Here is a 21,931-nt window from a genome sequence, read left to right on the forward strand (position 1 = left end):
TAAGGTTTGAAATCTATTGTTTCACTCTTAATTAATTTTCTTATTTTAAACGATTTTTGATTTAAAACCAAATTGAACAATTAATATAAGAGTGTGTTGATGAAAGAATTTAAAATACTTGATTTTAAGTTAAAAACTATTTTTATATTTTATTTTTATTTCAAAAAATTATGTACAATTTTTTTTTAGACTTCGTGAAAATTATTTATTGAAAAAAGCTTTCGTATTAAAGTTTTGTTTTTATTTTAATTGCTAAAAATTTTCTTGTTGCTAGTTTTAATTGAATCAAAAATTTTTAAACTGCAAAAATACATAAAATCTAAACAACAATGTAACTTTTTAAAATTTCGCTTGTAGAATACGTTTTAGAAAATAGAAAATAAAAAGCAATCTAAGTAAAGCATGACAGTAACAGTAATATTAAATGAAAATACTAACACAAAATAAATGTAAATGATTTCACAGTAGTAATGTAATCAAGTTGAAGTAAACGTTGAAAATAAAAAAATTAAAACAAACAGTGATGAAGGTTTCAGTATTGATCATACTCAAAATAACTTTATTGTTAAACTATGTGGTGAGTTATGGTTTTGAAGAATAAAACTAAATTCGATATTTTTTTTATAAACATTTGTTTGGTAGGTAAAAAAAAGTATCTTTTTAGAACAAAACCGAAGTATCATTTTTTACAATATATTTTTTTTTAATTAAAACAAACAATCTTGGTAAAATAAGACTTTGAGAAATTCACAAACACGCTGTTTGCTTAGTATCGACACTTAAACTAGTTTTCTCCTTGAAAAATTTCAATACAAGTATACAATTTGCATAGCTTTGTTTACATTAATTTTTTTGCTGGGAAAGGGCTATATAAAATTTGAAAGTATTTATGTATGAAATAACTAGTTTCACAGTAAAAATATAATTTTTATAATAACTTTTTTGTTTATGGGTGTGGAAATAATTTGGTCGTTGAAATACATTTCTGTTTTGAGTTGCACTTAAAACATTTGATTTCTTTTTAATAATAAAGTATAATAAAAAAAACTTAGACTATAAAATAGCTAATTCTTTACAGTTTTAAGCTTTCAAGACAAAAAAATAAAAAATCTGTTTGAACTTTAAAAGAATTCTTTTTATGTAAGTTAATGTTAATAAAAGGTTTATAATACAATAAGTAGTAGTTATAACTTATAAGCTTTTGTATTTAATTTTACTACTATAAACTTTTATAATAACAGCTATCAATAAAAGATATTTACTAAATATACAAATTTAATATACAACATAAATAAAATTTTTAATTTTGTTTAAAAAGGTAAATATATTTGGGTTTATAACTATTAGATCTAACATTTTTTGATTCATTTTTAATATGTGAGTTAAACATATATGTAGTTTTAAAACTTATTTGATATCAATTGCGTAAATGTTTTATACATACTTTAAACTAAAAAAAAAATCTTATTTTCTACAACAGTATTTGATTTGCAGTTTTTTATTTATTTAAGATCAAAGTATTTCCAGAAAGCCAAGTATCTGACAGGAACTAGTTTTTTTATTTACGTTTACGACTTTAAAAGTTTAGAATTTAAAAGCTTATTAAAAATTCTTCAACCCAAGTTAGAAGTACAATCACACAAACCAAACCGAACTTTCAACTCTGTTTGTACTTTTAAATTTGTGAATTCAAAAAAAACTCAAACTTTTTTAATGTTCTCCCACAGACGTCATACCAACTCTCGAAGATGTTCGAGGATGACGTAGTGCTTGAGAAGGACACTAGGGGTCACCAGGGAGGCTACAAACTCCCGGACAGTGACGTAAGAAAGGCGGTGAGGAGGCAGCCGAAAAGCTTCGTCACGGTTTCAAATTTCCCTTCCACCATCGGCACCAATTACAAGTTTCAAGTTGGTTAATTTTATTGAAGAAAATATGTGTTCCGATTAAGTTTTTTTCATGAAGTTCCACCAATTTTGTACTTTTGTGGACAATCTTGAGATATAAATTTAATTACTTTTTGTTCGATTTATATTAGTTATTAATTTCAACTATGCTTTTTATTGTTTTTTTTTCAAGACATGTGTTTACAAACTTGTTGTTTTTTATTAGTGTTTGGTTTAAATCTTAAATGATATGATTTTATTGTATAAAAAACTTTATTTTAAAAATAAATTAGTTGCAGTTGTGTATCACAACATTATTAAAACTTACAAAACAGCTTTTTATTGACGAAAAATAGATTTCACAGTTTGTTTATTTTAAACTTTTAATCATTGTTTGATAGTTTGTTTATTTGAATGAAATTTGTTCAAAAACAGTAAGATTATTCACACTCAAAAACACGAATAACTAAAACAAACATCTTCAAAAAACTTTGAATAACTTTGTCAAACACTGTTTACAAAAAACTTTCCTTATTAATCTACTTATTGATTAAAGCACATTATTTTTACTAAAGTAAGAAAAAAGGAACGTTTATACATAAATATTTGATCGAAGACTTTTATAATTAAATTAAATTTTTCAACAATATTTCTCATCCTAGATTGCCTACAACTGCGTGAAAAAGTCCATAATAATCATCTTCGTTGACGGTTACCTTGACGACGATCTCACCCATAGAAACGCCACCAACCCATTGTTGAAGTACGACCCGGAAATTGTGGGAAAGTACCGGGTGGTTTGCAAGCCCGACTACTACCAGTTTGCCACCAAGCGGATGGGAATGTTGAACATAAACAGAAAGTTCACTCAGAGAAGTTCCGTGGTCATGCCTTTTATTTCACAGTTGAATGATGTCAAACTAAAGGTACTTTGTTTATCTGTTTTTTACTGACGAAGTTAAATATTTCTTAATAGTAAATATACTTAGTTAGTTTGAATAGTTATAAACTTAATTTTTATTGTACGCTTGAAAATTTTTTTAAATTTCCTTCAAAATTATTCAAAATAATTATATAATAAACTTTTATTTTTAGTTTTAAAACATATTTTCAATAAAGTTTTTTGGTTTTATTTTTTTTAATAGTCTAAGTATAATAGCACATTATTTAAAGGACAGATACAAAACTTTCACAATACTATTTCTTGACGTCATGTAGAATTATATAAGTACAACTTATTAATAAATTTATAAAATAGTTCAAGAGGTATCCTCACAAACAATTATATATAAAATCAATTTAAAATACTTTTAGAAAATTGGTTAAAAAAGTTAAGTTTAAAAACCAATTTTTTTTCCACTACCTAAATTAGTTTAACGCTTTACAGGGTTTTATGCTTGATTATAATCTTTGGAAGACAGTTAAGAAACAGATTCATGGACCAAGGCATCTATATCATTTAATCATGGACAAGTAAGTTTACAAAATAAAAATTTTCAAACTGTTGTTTTATCTTTTAGAAGAAAGTTAAACTAAGAAATCAGTATTTTGTTGCTTAGTAAACAAGTTAGTTTTTATGGCTTTTAATTTATGTATTTAAAATTGTGACTTATAAAACGTTAAACATTACAAGGTTTATACAAATTTGTAAAGTATTTATTTGAATAAGAAATTTCAAATACTTGGAATTTAGATATTTGCTGTTACAAGAATTATATAAGAAGCTAACAGTTTTTTTTGTAAATCAGAGCTGTTATTACACTAAACGCAACACTTGAGACCAATGAGGACAAGGAACAACCAGATAAGAGTTTTTCCTGGTTGTACAAAGCAATCGATGACAAAATTGCTATGAAGCCTCTGCAATCTATTAGGGAAAACGGTAACTTCAAATGTTTTTTCAATACTTTTCTTTAATGCTATTAATAAATATTTGATATGACCAGAAAAATAGTTAATAACTCCGTTTTTGTTTTTAATCATAGCTTGTTATATAAACGCCTAAAGTAAAACATATTTGCTTAACGATATACTCTATAGTTTTAGCTTTAGATTAACAACTAGCTTAAAAACTGGTGTATAAATCTTTTACAAACCTTTATTTCAAACGCTGACTTCAAGACTATGTTATAAAATTTTATCATACTGTTCTTAATAGTTTTAAGTTAAAGTAAAATTTAAATGTATAACAATGTGAAACAGATTGTGTCGATTTGGTTACACACCCGGTAATAATGAACGAGCAACCTTACGGAGTGACAGCCTCATTGACTCCATACAGAAACACTCATCTCAATAACCTGGCTAAAATTCATAAAACAAGGTAGATTTTAGCTGTACCTAAAAACTATATTTTTACTTTACTTAACTACTTATTTTTAATCAGAGTTTTAACAGATAACTATTTTATATGCATTTTTATATCAAAGTATAAGTAATTTTACAGTTTAAACTATAATGAAATAGTTGTTTTATTATTGATACTGTTAATTGAGTATTAAAGTACCAGAATAATTTTTAAAATGGTAAAATAAGTTTTGTTACTTCACACATTATAAGTGAAAATCTAGCTAAGCGGCAGAACGAGATATCCATTTGACGGCCGGTAATCTGCCGTCAAAACAATTTTATTTTAAAACAATGCTACAAAAAACTGTTTTCACGACGCAAAGATTGAGATTTTTTATAATTTAGCTTTAAAATATTTATTAATAAACGTCATTTAAAAATGGAAATGTTTACAAACTTGTAAGTTTTTGTTGACTACATTAACAAACGTTAGGTATACAAATATACATTTAATAAATATCATATATTAAATTTCTCATCTTCTGTCTTACTTTTAAACATAATTTTTAAATATTTATATCTATATTCCATTTCAGAAAGTTTTTCTTTTAAAACAAGTTCTAACCAAGGAATAATCTCCACAGATTTAGTTTCAAGTCGACATTTTACCTGCTATCTTGGTGCAAAACAAACGTTATGTGCAGTCTACTTCAACATATCACAAGTGATGATAAAATGGAATCACCAGTCGTTCTCATTAACAGTCAGGGTGAGTTATAACGATTCTTTAACAAAGACTATTTAATAGGATAGGAGTACAATTTATTGTGAAAGTAAAGGTTTTATGATCGACATTAACGTCTATGCTTTTTAAATAAAAACCAGTAATATACAAACATTTTCTTTAGATAAGTTTAAACTATGCATAAACATAGTGACTAGTGTATTTATGCTAGTCATTATTTTGTTACTAATGTAAAAACCTACGCGTTCGTTAGTGCACAAGCAACCTCTTCACTGCACTTTTAGGTTCACACCTTTTAATATTACTGCAAGACAAGTGTGCATAAAACGAGATTCATTATTATTGTTGTCACAATAGTTTGGTTTGAATATTGATAGTTATCAAAATTTATACAAGATTAATTAAGAACTTTTGATGATTGTAAACATTGTTTATAACCTCTTTTAGGTCAGATCCAAGTACAGATGCGGACCACTGGGAAAAGGTCGCTTGCCCACATAACACCATGGACAGTGCCCACTAACAAGTGGATCAACCTCGACCTTAAAATTGAAAACTCACTGGTTTGTTTTAGTATTGTACATTTTGTTTAAATTTTACATAGTACCTTGTATGTCTCTTTTCTCGATCTTAAAATTTAGAACTCTTTGGTTGTTTGATTTATTATTAATGCTATTTTTTAATGTACTGCAAAAAATAAAATAAAATTGGCAATAAAATAAAAAACTCAATGCTAAAAAAAATAACATTAATTTGTATAACTAAAGTTTAAATAATGTCTTTGGTTAATATTAAAAATTTACTGTTGAAACTAAGTACACATCTGATTGTTTATTTCTTTTTGAAAACATTAAAAAGTTTTTTTTTACTAATTAAAATTCAAACTATTATCGTTTAAAATCAAGTATTAAAAAAGTATTTTTCTGGTATACTTTAACACTCAAAATTTTAATATTTTGATTATCAACGTTTACTAAATGACTACATTTTAATTTTTTTGTGACCATTTAAACCAATTGTAACTAAATTAATTCAATTTGTTTTTGTAGATAAACATGACAATGAGTTACGTTAACAAAGAAAAAGAAGACAAACACTTCCTTGCTTTGTTAGTTTTTATTAATTGTAAGCTTACTCTTTAGACATTGCATATTTTATGTAGATTGATAGATGCTATTAAACAAAACCAACTAATGAGTTTTTATGATTTATTTATAAAAGCTAATAAAATGACGAGTCAAAAATTACAAAATAAGTTCTACGCTATCTTTATCCTGATTGATATAAAATCACTACTTTTTACTAATTTAGTCAATTTTTCATTGTTAATAAGTAAAAATTTAAGTTTGAGTTCAAATAGTTAGCAACATGTTGACAAAATTGATTTTTCTGACAAGGTTCGGAGCACCAGTCAAATACGAGTATGACGACGGGTACTTGCTGATTGGGGGAAGTTTGTTCTGCAAGAACCTGGATGCGATTGTGACGAGAGCAACCGTTTGCAGGAACAAGATCATGCAGGGCGAAGTTGAGATTGTGAGTTTTTTTAGGTAATTGTATTCTTGAAATATGATAGACACTTAGTATCGTTTAATTAGTTGTAGTTTAATTTTGTGTACAATAAGATGAGTTATAAGTTACAAAAGCAATTTATACACAAAGTTTTGTAGATTTAGTTGAAAAAACACAAAATTTAATCGAAAGGTATCCGTATGATCTGTAAAAATATATTACTGACGTTGGATGCTTTAAGAAATGCAAAAGCTATTTTAAGCGAATTAAATACAATAACTAACCTCTGTTGTTCAGTGTTTGTTTTTGTGTTTATGATTAATGAGTTCCGCTGGTAAATGGTAGTATATAATTTTTTAATTTATAAATAGCTTTCGTTTGTGGTTTTTATACTTGTTATATCTATATTTTTATCTGAAAATGCATCACTAGATAAAACTTTACAAAACTTTATAAAACTTCTTTAAATGTTTTTATAAAACTATTTTAAGATAAGATTTAAACCTAAAAGTAATAAACTAAAGCTTCTAGTAAATTAAGTTAAAATAAAACTAGGAAACGGTGATAGTAAACCATACTTAAAGCTACAAGATTAATTTAGACATGAAAAAATTACAATGATATTTTTAAGCAAAACGTGAAGAACAATACAAGCTGATCATTACGTAGATACTTCAAAAATTTTGTCCTTTAAAAACCTTTTTCTTTTAAAACTAACAATATACGCGTATATATTAATTAATGAACTTTACCACAAGATCAAAAACAACAGCATCCGAGATTTCCTACTACCGGTTTCGTCCTAATTCGGACCGGTCGTAGGATGTTTCGGATGTTGTTGTTGATTGGCACGAAACATCTCAACACTGTTGATGATGGCCGTAATAACTATTGGTTTAATACACACGTATAAAATGATACTATATAAAATGATGTTATAAGTCTTTTAAAATACAACTTTTAATAAGCCTGAAATGTTCACTCATTTCCACTAAAACCTTATAAAAACAGACGGAATCAGACAAAAATGAATGGGAATCGTTAGGCTCCAGCTTTAATGAAGAAAGTCTGCTCAAGGAAGATGTGATAAAAAGCTATTTTCTCCATCACAACAGAAAAGACTCGTTTGAAAGTTTGTTGAATATGTTTACTAAAACTTGTATATAAAACGTACAAGTATTTTTTAACTTAGACATGTGAGTTTATCTTTTAAGTTGGCAACGGGTATAATTATAAAGAAAGACACATTTGAAATTTTGTTAATCGTAATCGCTTAGATATAAATTATATTAGAATCGATTTTAAAATTATACCTCAAAAATAAAATGTTCAATATTTATTTATAATCGGGTATGATTAAAATAAAGGAGAAAAAAATTTGTTGTTCTATAACAGAAATTTGTCGCCCCAAGTTCTTAGAAATGATCGAAAGTTCAAAAAACAACAAACAAGTTTGTGAACTGAAAGAACCTCCTACATCAAGGTATTCATTAAAACCATTCACTAAGAATTTTTTTTAATATTATTTTAGTACCATTAAAGTATATATTATTTTAAATTAGTTTTTTCTTACTGTTGTTTTTAAATAACTATTAAAAAAAAAAAGTTTGCAATAACACAAATAACTAAGTATTACACAGTTTCTATAACTTATTTATATTTAATTTACAAGGTTAAAAAGCAAAATCTAACTTTTGTTTTATTAGTTATATAAAATTTACAACAAAACTTTACTATACAGAAATGAAGAATATTTCAATCTAGATGAAATAATCAAAGAATTGCCGAGAAATCTATCAAAACTTGGAGTTATTGATTCAACTACAGAAACTATGATGGATGCTTTTCTACAAAAAATGGTTATTATTTTTGTTATTTGTTATAATTTTGATTTTTTTAGATGTTGTAAACGTAACTTTATGTGGTAAAACTTTTTTAATATATATAAAAACTTAAACAATAGTATAAATACTAAATTTGATAAATATGTTTTTAAATGTACGATAGTTGAACTAGTTTTGACTAGAAAGTTATGAACAGAATCCTAGTAAACTTCGATACAGATATAATTTTTAAAACAATTTATGTTCCCGTTTATATTTTTGTTTTACAAAAGTTAATTGTTCGTTTATTTCAAGTATGAAATAAAAAAATCTAGTAAAACATTACCAAAAATTAACTTCTACATATCAGTTTTTTTTATTAAAGGAAACAATGGACCACTTCGACGAGTTTGGTGATCACGTGAGTCTATTGAAACAATCTGCACAATTGGGTAATCCCCTTGCTCATTACTACTTATATGTAGTTTACAAGAACGGTATATCAGTAGATATCAACATGAAACAGGTCAGACATAAAATATTTGTTAAAGCTTTTGTTTAAAAACAAGTTGTCTTTTTAATAATGGGAATATTTTCACACTTTAACTCCTTACTTAAATGTTTATATTAGTTCATACCATATAAACGTAAATGCTTTTTATGTAGTTCTGAAGTAATGATGTAACATAAACACAAACTTATATTTTAAGTGATAGGGATCTTTTACATGTTTTGAAAAAGCTGTATTCAATCTTTTTTTTCCTATTTATTTGAAGTACTTACAATTATCATTCCCTTTAAATCAAAAACAAACATACTAAAAATGAAATTTGTTTGAACCTTTGTTATTAAGTTTTTACGTTTGTTAAAGTAAAGACTCTTTTAACTCATTAAATCTTGAGCTAAATACTAAAATTTAATAAGCGCTTTACAATGAAAACAGGCCAAGTACCATCTATTAAGCGGTGCAAGGTTAAACGACAGACTTTGTATAAAAACACTTGGATATCACCATTTGATGGGTACCAACGGATTCCCTCAATCTAACGAATTCGCTATTTGTGAGTTAAGATGGTGTTTAAACTATCAACCATTAAACTTTTTTATATACTTTTACATAACAACTTATTATCATACAAGATATTAAAAAAACTAGGTACGAACATATGCTTTTTTTACTTATTAAATACTTAGAAAGTTAAGATCATATAACTAGTAATAAAAAAATCAAAAATCTAACTTGAAAAAAACTTGAGGCTTTGCATGTACTCGGATTATTCATTATTTTGCAGATTACTATCTCAACTCTGCCCACAAAACCCAGATGGATTTGCAGACGCATTCTGAAAAAATGGTAGTTTTGCTACTTTGTAAAAAGAAATAATAATTACTGACTTATGCTTATTTTTATTTCGAAGTCATATTACAGCAAATTGTTTACTACTCGACAAATTTTTCTTTAAACGTATTTGTAGTTATAATGTTTGAGTATAGTAAACTTTTTCCAATGGAACAGGATATTTGATTTAAGGTTATTTTTCATTATTATCACAGACTTCAGTAAACATGGTGAGATTGACTGATGAAAGACAGATGAAAGCGCAACTTGATCAAGAAGCAGATTTGTTCGAATGGATCAAACTACAAGCTAACAAGGGTGTCCAATCTGCACAGGTTGGTAGTTGTGTTCTTTAAACAAGTAATTACTTTGAAGCTTTTTAGTGTAAATTTTAAACATTAAACATACAAAGATGCTTTATTTACTGCATAAACTACTATTTAATTTATTGTTATCAACTGTATGAACTTTTACATATTTTAAAATGACCAAGATAACAGCTAACACATTTTTACAATTTTAAGAAATACAGTTTGATAGCCAACTTGAAATTTCAGTATCATCTGTTAAAAACAGATTTTACTTATGTTTAGATTAAATGAAAACCATTAAAAACATAGTTTATTTTTTATAGTAAAGAAATAATTCAAGCAGTCTTATTCTTTTACAAATAAATATATGTATTTTCACTACTATAATATGAAAACGATATTCAAATTTTTGATTATGATTTTATTAAACTAAGTAAAAAAACGGTTTGTGCTTAAAAAAATTGATCAATAAGCTTTGTACAACAATATGACGTAGAAAAATTTATAAAACTGAATAATTTCTTCTTTCTTGCTCACAATCCAAGCCTTTATATTTTCCCAAAGAGAACAATTTCTTTCACTTTTACTCGCAATCGAACACTATAGTACTTATTACATTTTATATAACCAACACTCGTACATTTTCTCACAGAGAAACATGGCGAGATTGTTGTACTGGGGCCAACAAGGCTTGCAGAGAAACTTGCAAGAAGCAGTCAAGTATTACGAGAAGGCAGCAGAAACAGGAGACCCGGCTGCCATGTACGACTACGGAGTTGTTCTTGTGAAGGTGAGTAGTTATTGTTCTTGTTGTTACTTGAAAGTTTGTAGCTTTTTTACAGCAAACGGCACACAGGTCATAACAAACTACTAAAATAAATTGCAGACTTAATTTAGATAATCTTGAACTAAAATAAAAAAGTTCAAAATTTTCAAAACTTAGAACAACGTAAACTAAATGTACACTGTTGCTTCCAATATAGGGGTGGGCAACGTTTTTCAATCAACGGGCCGGATCCGGAAAATTTAAGTCTTTTGCAGGCCGGAGCATTTCCAATTAGTGATTTACCGAATCCAGTATCTGGATCAAGCCGAAATATGACTTCTTAGATCCGAATCCGACTGGATACTAATTTTAAGTCGAAATCCGGATCCGGTCGGATTTTAACTATAAAAAAAGTTTTGGATCCGGTCGGATTCTAAGTTGATCACTTTTTTGAATCCTTCAAATTCACAAAACTTTCTCAAGTCTGATAACTTAAAATGTAGATTGAGACGTGCCAATTGTTTAAATAATGTCTATGAATAGAATTGACATTGTAATTGACAAATATCGTACTTAAAAAAACACTTTGCTTTGAGTGATTTGCCAAAAAGATATTCCAACACAAAATATTAGGACAAAATGGTGTATTTTTTAGTACAAAAAAATCTATAAAGTTATTTTTTAGCATGTTTTTAAAGTCAAAATCTAACAGTTTTGTGTTGTAAAAGTATTATAAAAAGTTTTATGAAAATTTTGTAATATTGACTCTTGGCGGGCCTGCCACTTTGCTCGCGGGCCGGTCATTTTCACTCTGCGAGCCGGATCCGGCCCGCGGGCCGTAAGTTGCCCACACCTACTCTAGTACAAATTTTTAATTAAAGTATAAACTACGATTTAGTTTAAAAATACTTTTGCAATTAATATTGATTGTCGTAAAAAACAAACATCTTACATTCAAGGGTCATGGAACGGAAGAAAATGTAGACAAGGGTATAGAAATATTAAAAAAAGCCGCTGATTTAAATAACCCTGGAGCATTAAACACTCTTGGATGGTTTGAAATTATTTTTATATTACTAAATTTATTGCTTTAGAATTTTTGGTAGAACTTGTTTAAACTTTACAAATTCTGTTTTACCAGAAATTCGCAAAACTTCTAAATTTACCTGTTTTACTTTATTGTTTTCTATTATGTAAAAAACAATGAAATAAAGTAATTTTTTATCTTAATTCTTAAAAATCACAATTATTTTTTATCTTAAATATAAGCGATACTTATATTTAGACAGTTAATAAAATCTCATTTTCAATCTCGTTTCGTTGTAGGTTTTACTCAACGAAAGAGGTGAACTACACGAAAGCAACTGAGTATTTCGAAAGATCTGACAGACTGGGATCCCCGGATGCTGCTTACAATCTCGGACACATGTTCCACACCGGGAAGCATCCCGAAGGAAGAAACCTGGTTAGAAACTTATAAAATACTGTAAAAACTTAAGCATTGGTAGGAACTTATAAAACACTGTTTTATATTACAGTTAAAAAACGATTTAAGTAAGCTTTATCAAATTAAATTATATGGATACTTAACACATAACAAACAGAATATACTTTAATTTAATCGCTATTTGCAACGAAGCTTCGACACTTAACTAGTCTTTTTAACTTTTAAAGCTTTATAAGAACTCCAAAAAAAGTTAATCAAATTTTCACAGAAAAAAGCGTTTTTGAAGTATTACAGATCGGCGTCACTGGGTCACATCGAATCTTGCCTGCAGGTGGCGTACTTCTACAATGTGGGCATCAAAAAGTTCCTACCTGCCAATCCCAACATTGCTGCCAAGTTAGTAGCTAAGTAGCTTTGTTTGTCAATACTTGATTTATTTTTTTGCCTGTATACTAAATGATGAAATTTATACACACTTTATTATGATTAGTTCTTTATCTATGATGAAATCACTTATACAAAAATTAGTTTTAGTCGGCTTAAACTTTGAAATACCTGTGTTTTGTTTGTTGACTACTTATCGACTTACGTAATACTTTTTTTTAATAAGAGTTTACTCTTTAACAACACTAAAAAAATTTAAAGCAAACAATTTACTTTGCAGACTTTAGTTATACTTTATTAAATATCTTATAACTCTTTTTTATTGCTTGTTTTATTTTAATCTCTTATAACTGATCTTTTTTGTTATTTGAGGTTTTACTATCTATACAAAAAGTATCTTTATCTAGTTTAAAGGACAAAAGTTTTGGTAGTATCTACTTAAGTATTTGTGCTAAAAATAAAATTGATAAAGAAAAGCGCGTTTTAGCGACAAACTTGCTAACTTTTGAATTTCAGGTGGGCCAAGTTCTTGTCTGATAAGAACCCTGTGATGGGAGAAATTATAAGACAAGCTTTGCAAGCCTACAGAAACAATCAATGGTTTGTTTGTATCACTTTACAAAAAGAATTAATTTTATATACTTAAGCTTATTTTTTTGCAAAACTTAATAAAGCATTTGTCGATTAAATACAAAAGTTTAAAAAGGTTGTACAAACTTGATGTAGTGTAAATAGATGATGATTTAAAAATGTCCTTATTGGTGAAAAAAATTTTAAATCTCACAACGCTTATACTATTTATAGTACCACTTTTTTACCAGGGCCAAATCGCTGTTTTTGTATTTGTCAGTTGCAGAGACTGGATTCGAAGTAGCATCGTTCAACACTGCTTACTTGTGTCAACAAAATAAAGTGAGTTTTACTTTTTAAACTTAAGTTTGTTTAGTTTTATTAAAATTTCTAAGCCTCTTGTAAAAGTACAGCTAATGAAAATTTTTGTAAAAATATTTCAAACTAACTTTACCTAATACTTATTTAGTTTAAAAAAATATCACTACTTGATAACTAAAAAAACTAAATGTGCAATCATTGACAAAATACCATGAAAACCAATAAAATAAATCAAAAACTTAAAAAAACTACCTATATATACAATAAAATCAATTTTTACAGGAAAAAATAGGTAGTGTATTCAAAGACGAATGTATCTGGAGATTTTGGAATGAAAGTGCATCTAATAACAGACCACATCCTTACGGTAAACTATTTGATTATATGGAATATTTACTAATCTTCAAATTTTTTTTATACAAAAATAATCGTCTGTTATTAGTTTGTTTTTAAAAATATTTGGATATGTTGACTTTTTTTAAAATTGTTATCGATCAAATTTGTAACTCGCAATCAAAACTGTTAGTTTATGACTGTATTCGAGAATTTACTTCAATAAATAAAGTTTTATTGAAAAGCTACTTATAATCAAACACTATAACTGTTTACTTTCATAAATGTAAAGAAAGCATTTCTTTTAGTTAATTGATATTGATGATTTCTTCAACAGTGGTAAACTGTAGAACTGTTTGTAAATCATTAAACTGTATTATCGCACTAGTAAGGCTTTCAAAAGTTTTTTTTTCAAGTCAAAATACTGCTTGTAGCAACAAGCAGCTAGTGATAACAAAAAAAAATGCTTTTTAATTATTCACAGCACTGAACAAAATGGGAGATTACCATTATTACGGTGAAAACGGGAAAACACCTAACTTGAGCTTGGCACTGAACTTTTACGGTAGGGCTGCAGCTTGGAACCATAGTCATGTCAGTTATATAGATACTTTTAATCAAAAAAGCAAATTTCTCTTTAGTACGGTCAGAGGGCCTAGAATTATAACTTACTTTGATTTTACAAAACGTTTTACAGATGTCAGAAACTGTTTAATAGCATTTAATTATTATTACTGCAAGTATTTTATAGTCAAATGGATATTAGAAATAAAAACAACACAGATTAAGACAAACAAACACAGTTTGAATATAACATAATTAATATTTACTACTACAATTACTAAGATATTCAACGATTCTAATGCTAACCTCACAAATTCATTATAAAATACAAAACAACTAATAACATTTGAGTGACTTTAGCAATAAATAGACAACTTATTTATATATTTAAAGTTAAATCAATTTAATATATCTAAATAATAAACACATACTTAAATTTTTAAATTAAAAAAACTTAAGACTATTTAACAACGTTAATAAAATTCGTGTACAGACATAATCAACAGTAACCATATAAATTAATACAGGCGATATTCAACGTTGCCACAATGCTACAACGTCACAAGCGTGAAATCAGTGATGCAGAACTTGAACTAACCCCGATGCCAGTAACTTTCAATTCATCCAATAGAGAGGAACTTGTTATTAAACTTTACACTATGTAAGTTGTGAAAATACGAAACACTTGTTTTTAGTAATGTATATTCTATATATTATCTCAAACTAACTCCAATGCCAGTAACTTTTAACTCGTCCATTAGAAAAGAACTTGTTATCAAGCTGTAAACTATATAATTTGTGAAAATACGAAATATTTATACTTGGTAATTTATTTTATTTGTATTATTTCGAACTTAGTCTAATACCTGGAACTTTTTACTCATCCAATATATAATAACTTGTTTTCAAACTGTACACTAATTTAGTTTTAAAAATAGTAGCTAGTTTTGATAAATAATTTATGTACTATAAAAATATAACTTTTTGTTTTTGTTTCAATAAAGTCTTAATTGTCAAAGCTTTTGGGAACTGTGTTGTAAAAAACAGTTTTTTTCTTAAACTAATCAGTTGTTGTCTACATTGTCACATAAGTTTTTACGAATAACATATAAAGACTGCTTAAGAAAAATATAGTTTAATTAGAATTAATAACAAAGATTAGTTTTGTGGATTTAATTCTTTTTTTTTCACCTTATTCTACACTCTCTGAAAAAAAACGTTAAATTTAAGCTAAGCTTTAATAGTCAATAATCGTAGTTAAAGATTCTTTGTAATAATTATTAAAAATATGTAACTGTAGTAATTAAAACTCATAGGTGTAGTGAGAACATGAAAGAAGAGTCTGGTTTTCCATGTTACCTAGCTCTCACCAGATTGAAATTGGAAATATTATGGAGAGACACTTCATTCGTTGCTAAAGTTTGTGGAAATTATTTTTTAATGTTGTATATTAAAAAATGTTTTAATTGATGCTAGGTCGAGTGTGCACAACTTTTCAAATTCAGACGTATAAAGTTAAAGAAATAAAAGTTTAAAGGGCCACGAATCAGAAATAAAAAAAAAAAAGTTTACGTAGGTCAAATTAACATCTAAAAACTTATTTTTTTGTAAAATTTTGTTTTGAGACGTGACTAAAATAGTTTTTAAGTATGATTAATTTTTGAACTTAAAAAACAAAATTAGTAATTTCTATCTATCATGATATTTAAAATTTTATTAATTTGACCCACATACACATATTTAAAAATTACCTATAGTTTTTAAAAAAAATTTAACAGCTTGAATTTTTGAATCTAAATTGTCTATAAACCCTAGATTAATATGTCTTACTGACTTGAAATTACGAATTTCTAGCTTAAATAGAACATAACTTGTATTAAGTATAAGTTGTTGTACGTTACAAAGTGTATAAAATCATTAAAATTGATATTTTCAATCTTCATATTTAGCTTAGGTACAAAAAAAAGATGTTTAGAAAATTTTTGAAACTATATATAAATCAATCAGTTTAACATTTAGCTTAAAACTGTTGGGAAATCAAGTGTAATTACTTACAAAAAACCTTTCACTGTTTGGTACAATTTTAAATGTAAAGATAATTTATCAATAATTAAATTTTGTTTCAGTGTTATCAAAATTAATTGAGATTTGAAACCTTGATTTATTTGATTATTCTAATTTGATTTAGTTTATTTTCATTATAATTTAAACAGTTGGTATCATAGCTATACCTACATTACAATTTCATAGTCAGTAAAACTCTAAATAAATTTTATTTTCAAAAGGCCATCACTTTCCATGTAATACTACTGACCACTTTGTTAATGATGTGGTTGTTGAAACCAAGAAAAAACACAGCTGAAAGCCAACAACCTATTACGTTAGTTAAAATCTTGCTAGTATAAATTTGAGTTTTCAAATACTTTTTTTCAATATTTGTTTATTTTAATGTAGCTTGTAGTTAAAACATTATCTAACATTAGACATTTACTTATTTGTTAGCTTTTTGCGTTTAGTTTTTTCATAGATATAGTTTTTTTTTTATAGCTTAAATTTTTCTATAAATAAATCTATTAAATACTTGTGTGAGACACTAAAATACAATAATTCACTAATACAACTTTTATTATTTTTTAGTCAAATTCAAGCATTTATAGAGTTAATTAAAGTACTCTAATATATCAAAAATATGTCATATTTGTTGACTTGTAAAACAAAACACACTTAGTTGATGTACTACACTAATTTAAAGATAGTTACAAGTGTACTTTAAACAACAATAAGTTATAGATTTTATTTGCTATTTAATGATTCTTAACAGAGAGGAAGTTGTTGATATAGAAGATGATGTTGAAGAAAGTTAACATTTTTATTATGCTTTTTAGCTGCTTTTACTTCTACTGTTTTTATGTTTTGTTTGTTTTTAGTGCATATTACAATTTAATCTAGTTTCAAAACAATTGCTGTATTAAAATATTTTTAAACTATATTTTTCAAAAATTATTTCCGTAAAAAGGATGTTTTTACTTTAAAAAATATAAAACTTTACTTATTGTTTTACCCAGTCTATTTGAAATAACATTAAAATGCAAGTTATTAATGCTTAGATAAAAATTTGTAAAAGTTCTACTTTTGTCTTGAAAAGTTTAAAATTAGAGCTATAAACGAAGGTTTACAACGCTAATTTTTTTAACAATATTAAATATTATTTAAAACCGTACGTTTTTGGTGCTTAATGAAAAAAGTTTAGTGATTTTTGAATAATTGAACAAAACTTATTTTGTTTTTATCTGATTATTGTATTTATAAACATTCACTTGCGCCATATGAAAAAATTGGCAATATTTAGTTAATGTTTTCCACAAGTATTAGAGATATAATCAGTTTAAATATAACAATGTAGTCTCACTTATTATTTAAAGGCAGTACAATACTAGAGGCATGCCTATCCTAAGTACTTAAATATATTGACTATATAATAAATTTTATTTAGGGCTTTGCTAAAATAAATTCTACAATGTACTCCAACAATTTACATTCAAAAACTTCCTTATAAACATTTTTTTTGGTAAAAAATGATTAACTAAGGTATTTACCTAAAGTTTTTTACTAAAAATCAATGTTTTAGACGTCTTTTTACAATATTACACACGAAAAAACTTTAAATAATATCGTATAGCATTAAAGTATATCAAATTTTTGTTAAACACATCTAATAAAGTTCTTATTAAACTTCTTGATACTAATCGAAAATGTTTTCAATAGTTAGATATTAAAGTCGATAGTTAGTTTAATGAATAAAACATTAAAAAATTCTTTAATCGCAAAAATTAAATATAAATTTTCAAAGTTAAGAGTATTCTACACTTATAGTTAATTAAAAAACAAGATTAGAATGTTGTTTAGAAAAATAACTGGATAACTTTCCTTTGAGAGTATCTTATCAAAACAACAATAGCCTTTTTTTCATTTGTATATATCAAAGAAAGCCTGAATGCAATTAAAGCTTATGACTAAATGTCTCATTTTGTTGTCAGTTATTAACGCTTTAAAATTTAAGTAGAGGCATTTAAAGAACATTTAAAAATGTAAACTGGTACTGTCAAATGCACTTGATACAAAAATGCTTTTCAACAAAATCTAAACTTTTTGTCAAGGTTAAACACAAATCAGCCGCGAGCACGAACATGTTTTCTTTAAATTTTTCATTAATCCTTTAATTAGTATTAATCTAAATACTTTTTAATTGTTCTTTACCACTTTATAACTTCAGTAACGATTTTCTTTTAAATAAATACAAACAACTTCTAGTTAACTGATTTTTTTAGCTTTTTGATATGATAAATAAATATAAATTTTGAAATACTTGGGTAAATTTAATTTTCAACTAACTACTACGTCATTATACTGGTAAAATTTGTATATATCAACTCGTTTTCCAGTAAAATTTTGCTTTTTATGAAAATGACTTAGTTGTTCAAAACCATATCCAAAAAGACGGTAAAACTGTGTTTTGGGCTTAATTTTGACCACAGATAAAATTTAATATTTAAACTTAATCTTTATTTCTATTCATCTATTAACTAATATCAGTTTCTATCAACAAAAACTAAACTTTAAAAGAAAATTTATGTACTTTAGCACGCATGAACTTTAAAACATAAAGAATTTTCATTGCTTGCCACATTTTGTTGAACTTGTATAACAAAGGTACAAATTTCAGCATTTGACACTAAAAATCTGATTAAACAAATTCAAACTGTCAACTTATACTAGTTTATATTTACTTTCAAAATCGTAATCTAATTATTACGTCAAAAATTCAAATTAAAATGCGTAATACTAAAATTAAGTAGCAATTAAAGTCAATTTATTAGTATTTGATAGTCTGAAATGGATTCTTAGCAATTAAGAACACCCTGGACGTCAGCTTAAGTTTGCAAAATTGTAATTTAGGTGCATTCTTTGTAATTACTTAGGCTTGGCGTAGTTAAAGTTATCACTTAAAATCTCACTGACTACTATCCATCGCACGAACAAATTGAACACATAATTTCTTATAATTTAACTACCTTAACACTTATAAAAAAGCTTTAAAATGTATTTTGTTATAATGTTAAATTTGTTAATATTTTTTTTTTCAACTAAATGTTAAAACATTTTCACTAAACCCAATACTTTTTTATTAATGTGTTTATGAAGAAAAAACTTCATCAAATCAAGTTTAAAGTTGTAAAATTTTCAATAGCCTTTCAAGTTTTGTATAGTTTTAAATGTAAGTTATCACATGTGCTATTGAATACCAATAACGAGTTTTTCCCCTAAAAAAAACATCTGTTGTACAAATTAAAATTTTTTAATCATGTGTGAATGTGTTATAAGTAAACAGGATATAAGTTTAAAATTGTGTTTCATACACATGTTTTTATTGTTCTTAATTGACATTATTGTATTTTGATAACAAATAAGTGCTTTTCAAAATTTTTTGAACTTTCTAATGCTTCACTAATTGAAATTTATAATTAGTCTCATGATGCTAATTAATATGCTGTTTTATTGCTCCTAAAAATGCAACAATCAGTAAAAAAAATACAAAATAACAAAAACCCACGTGCTCTTAATTCAAAGTTGTATAAAAAGCCTACATCTTTCTCCAGCTCTATTTCATACTGATCAACATCTCGACTGCAAAACAATGCTGACTTCTGGTTCCAGGGATAGAGCTAATTCCGAACCCACCCAGGGTAGTGAGAAAGAAGTAGGCACCAAAGGAAGCCAATCAGATAGTGAGACATCATCAACTTAAACATGGTACTTAACTTTAAAGTGTTTCAAAATTGTAATACTTGCGTTCTGATTCCTAAATTTTTTGTTTTTGTTTTTAAAAGCTTTAGTTTTTAATTTACTGGGTTTTCATAACTTTTGTAAGTGTAAAAAGAGCATGTGCTTCTATGTTTCTTGATTTAGTTAATTTGTTGGGTTATTTTTTAATCAAAAATTACATTTTGTTTTTTATTGAAAATTGAAAACTGAAAAACTTAAAAACGATGTATAAAAATTATGACGACTTTATTTTTATACTAACTAAAATTATTATGGTATTGAAATTGGTAACTGTTGTTTGTTGAAAACTGTAATTAGTATTTTTAAACGTTTAAGTTTACTCTATTAGTAAATATAAGCATGTTATACAAATGAAAATTTAATAAAATAAACATGAAACTTTTTTTTTTTTAAGCTTTACTTAATTTAATAAGTTAAAGCTTACAATAACCATCCATAAAACATTTTCCAAAGTGATTTTTAGTATAAAAAACAATAAACATTCTTATACTTTTTATTCTTTGTAGAGCTAAAATAAGAATCGTAATAGATTAATGTTATTGCAAAATTATCTACAAATTCTTTTAATAATTTATTGTGGGTTAATAATGTTATTAGTTGTTTAACAACTAACACTAAGTGTTGAGCTAAATGTTTTATAACTTCATTATTTAACAATTTCAAAAACTTAAAACTAAACAAGCATTTTAAGTAAAATTAAACTTTACAAATGAGTTAAATTTACGTTTTAAATCAAAGTTTAAAAATCGAAACAATTTTTAGAAAAAAAATAAAGCTACAAACTAACTTTAATGTTTATAGTATATTAAATTAAAGTAGTATGTGTAAAAATTAAATAAATCATAATGATTAAATTAAACAATATTGAAACGTAAATGTTACATGCGAAACAAATTAAACCTACTTAACTGTAAGTTAAGTCGAATTATATCTAGCTTTAGCTTATTTTTAAACCATTTAAACTACTACTCATATAAATTAAAGCAGCTTTTGTGAAAGAGAACATAATTACAAGTCGCTCGAAAGAAAAGTTTTGTTGCAGTAAAAGTTAATTGTTAAAAATTTTTAGAATAAATTTATCTTTATTTAAATTAAAAAATTTTAACATAATAAAAATTTTCAAAGTTAGTTAATAAAAAGATTTAGACGGCTACAAAATTTTAGTTGTTTTATGTTGTTTAAATATTCATTCAAAATATAACTTTTATGTCCTATAACGAGTTTTTAACTTCTACGTTTATCTTAATAGCAACCGATAAGTTGAATAAACCTTTAAATGAAAAAAAAATCCGTCAACTTAAAATGATTGTACTTAAGGTTTTTAATATTTTTTTATTAATTTCTGTTTGTTTCTTTTTTTAATCTTTTTTTTTAGTTAGCCCAAAATTACTCCATTAAACTTTAGTTTGAAGTGACTAAGTACTAAGTTATTAGAGTAGTCTAAAACTCTTTATTTAAAAATTTGAGGTCGTTTTCAAGTTGAATTTTTTTTTAATTAACACAAAAAAATTATTAGTTAAAAAAAATCTTAAAAACATTAATAAAACTTAGATCTATATTAGTGACAGTTACAGCAAGTAACATTAATAAAAGCAATTTAATATGAAGTTTATGTAGTTTGTTTTCCTTAATTATTGTATATATGAGTATTACTATCATGTCGTTTATATATACATTCAATGTCGCGCCGTGAAACACTTGATCTGTTGTTACAATAATAGATTTGAAATGTTTGTTAAGCTAGTTTTGTTGTTTAACGAAATAATGCGATTACCTTTTTAAGCATATTCGTCGGTT

At 26.0% G+C, this 21,931-nt stretch overlaps 1 protein-coding gene across 1 annotated transcript; it reads left to right on the forward strand.

Moving 5' to 3' along the window:
- The first annotated feature begins 463 nt into the window (after positions 1-463).
- On the forward strand, positions 464-17,641 carry LOC145837228 (protein sel-1 homolog 3-like). Its single transcript, XM_082945019.1, has 29 exons — positions 464-577; positions 1,728-1,910; positions 2,549-2,812; positions 3,274-3,359; positions 3,635-3,768; positions 4,089-4,209; positions 4,820-4,944; positions 5,368-5,483; positions 5,970-6,028; positions 6,318-6,456; positions 7,444-7,564; positions 7,828-7,915; positions 8,174-8,291; positions 8,641-8,781; positions 9,199-9,316; positions 9,548-9,609; positions 9,810-9,929; positions 10,558-10,695; positions 11,631-11,725; positions 11,998-12,136; positions 12,387-12,514; positions 13,019-13,102; positions 13,324-13,414; positions 13,676-13,760; positions 14,211-14,320; positions 14,818-14,951; positions 15,607-15,709; positions 16,576-16,670; positions 17,112-17,641. Exons 1-29 carry the CDS (start codon positions 524-526, stop codon positions 17,152-17,154), a joined length of 3,294 nt encoding a protein of 1,097 aa, XP_082801145.1. The 5' UTR covers positions 464-523; the 3' UTR covers positions 17,155-17,641.
- Positions 17,642-21,931: the final 4,290 nt, after the last annotated feature.

This window comes from Thalia democratica, chromosome 5 (genome assembly GCF_965202585.1).
Source record: "Thalia democratica chromosome 5, ktThaDemo2.hap1.1, whole genome shotgun sequence".
Lineage (NCBI taxonomy): Eukaryota > Metazoa > Chordata > Thaliacea > Salpida > Salpidae > Thalia > Thalia democratica.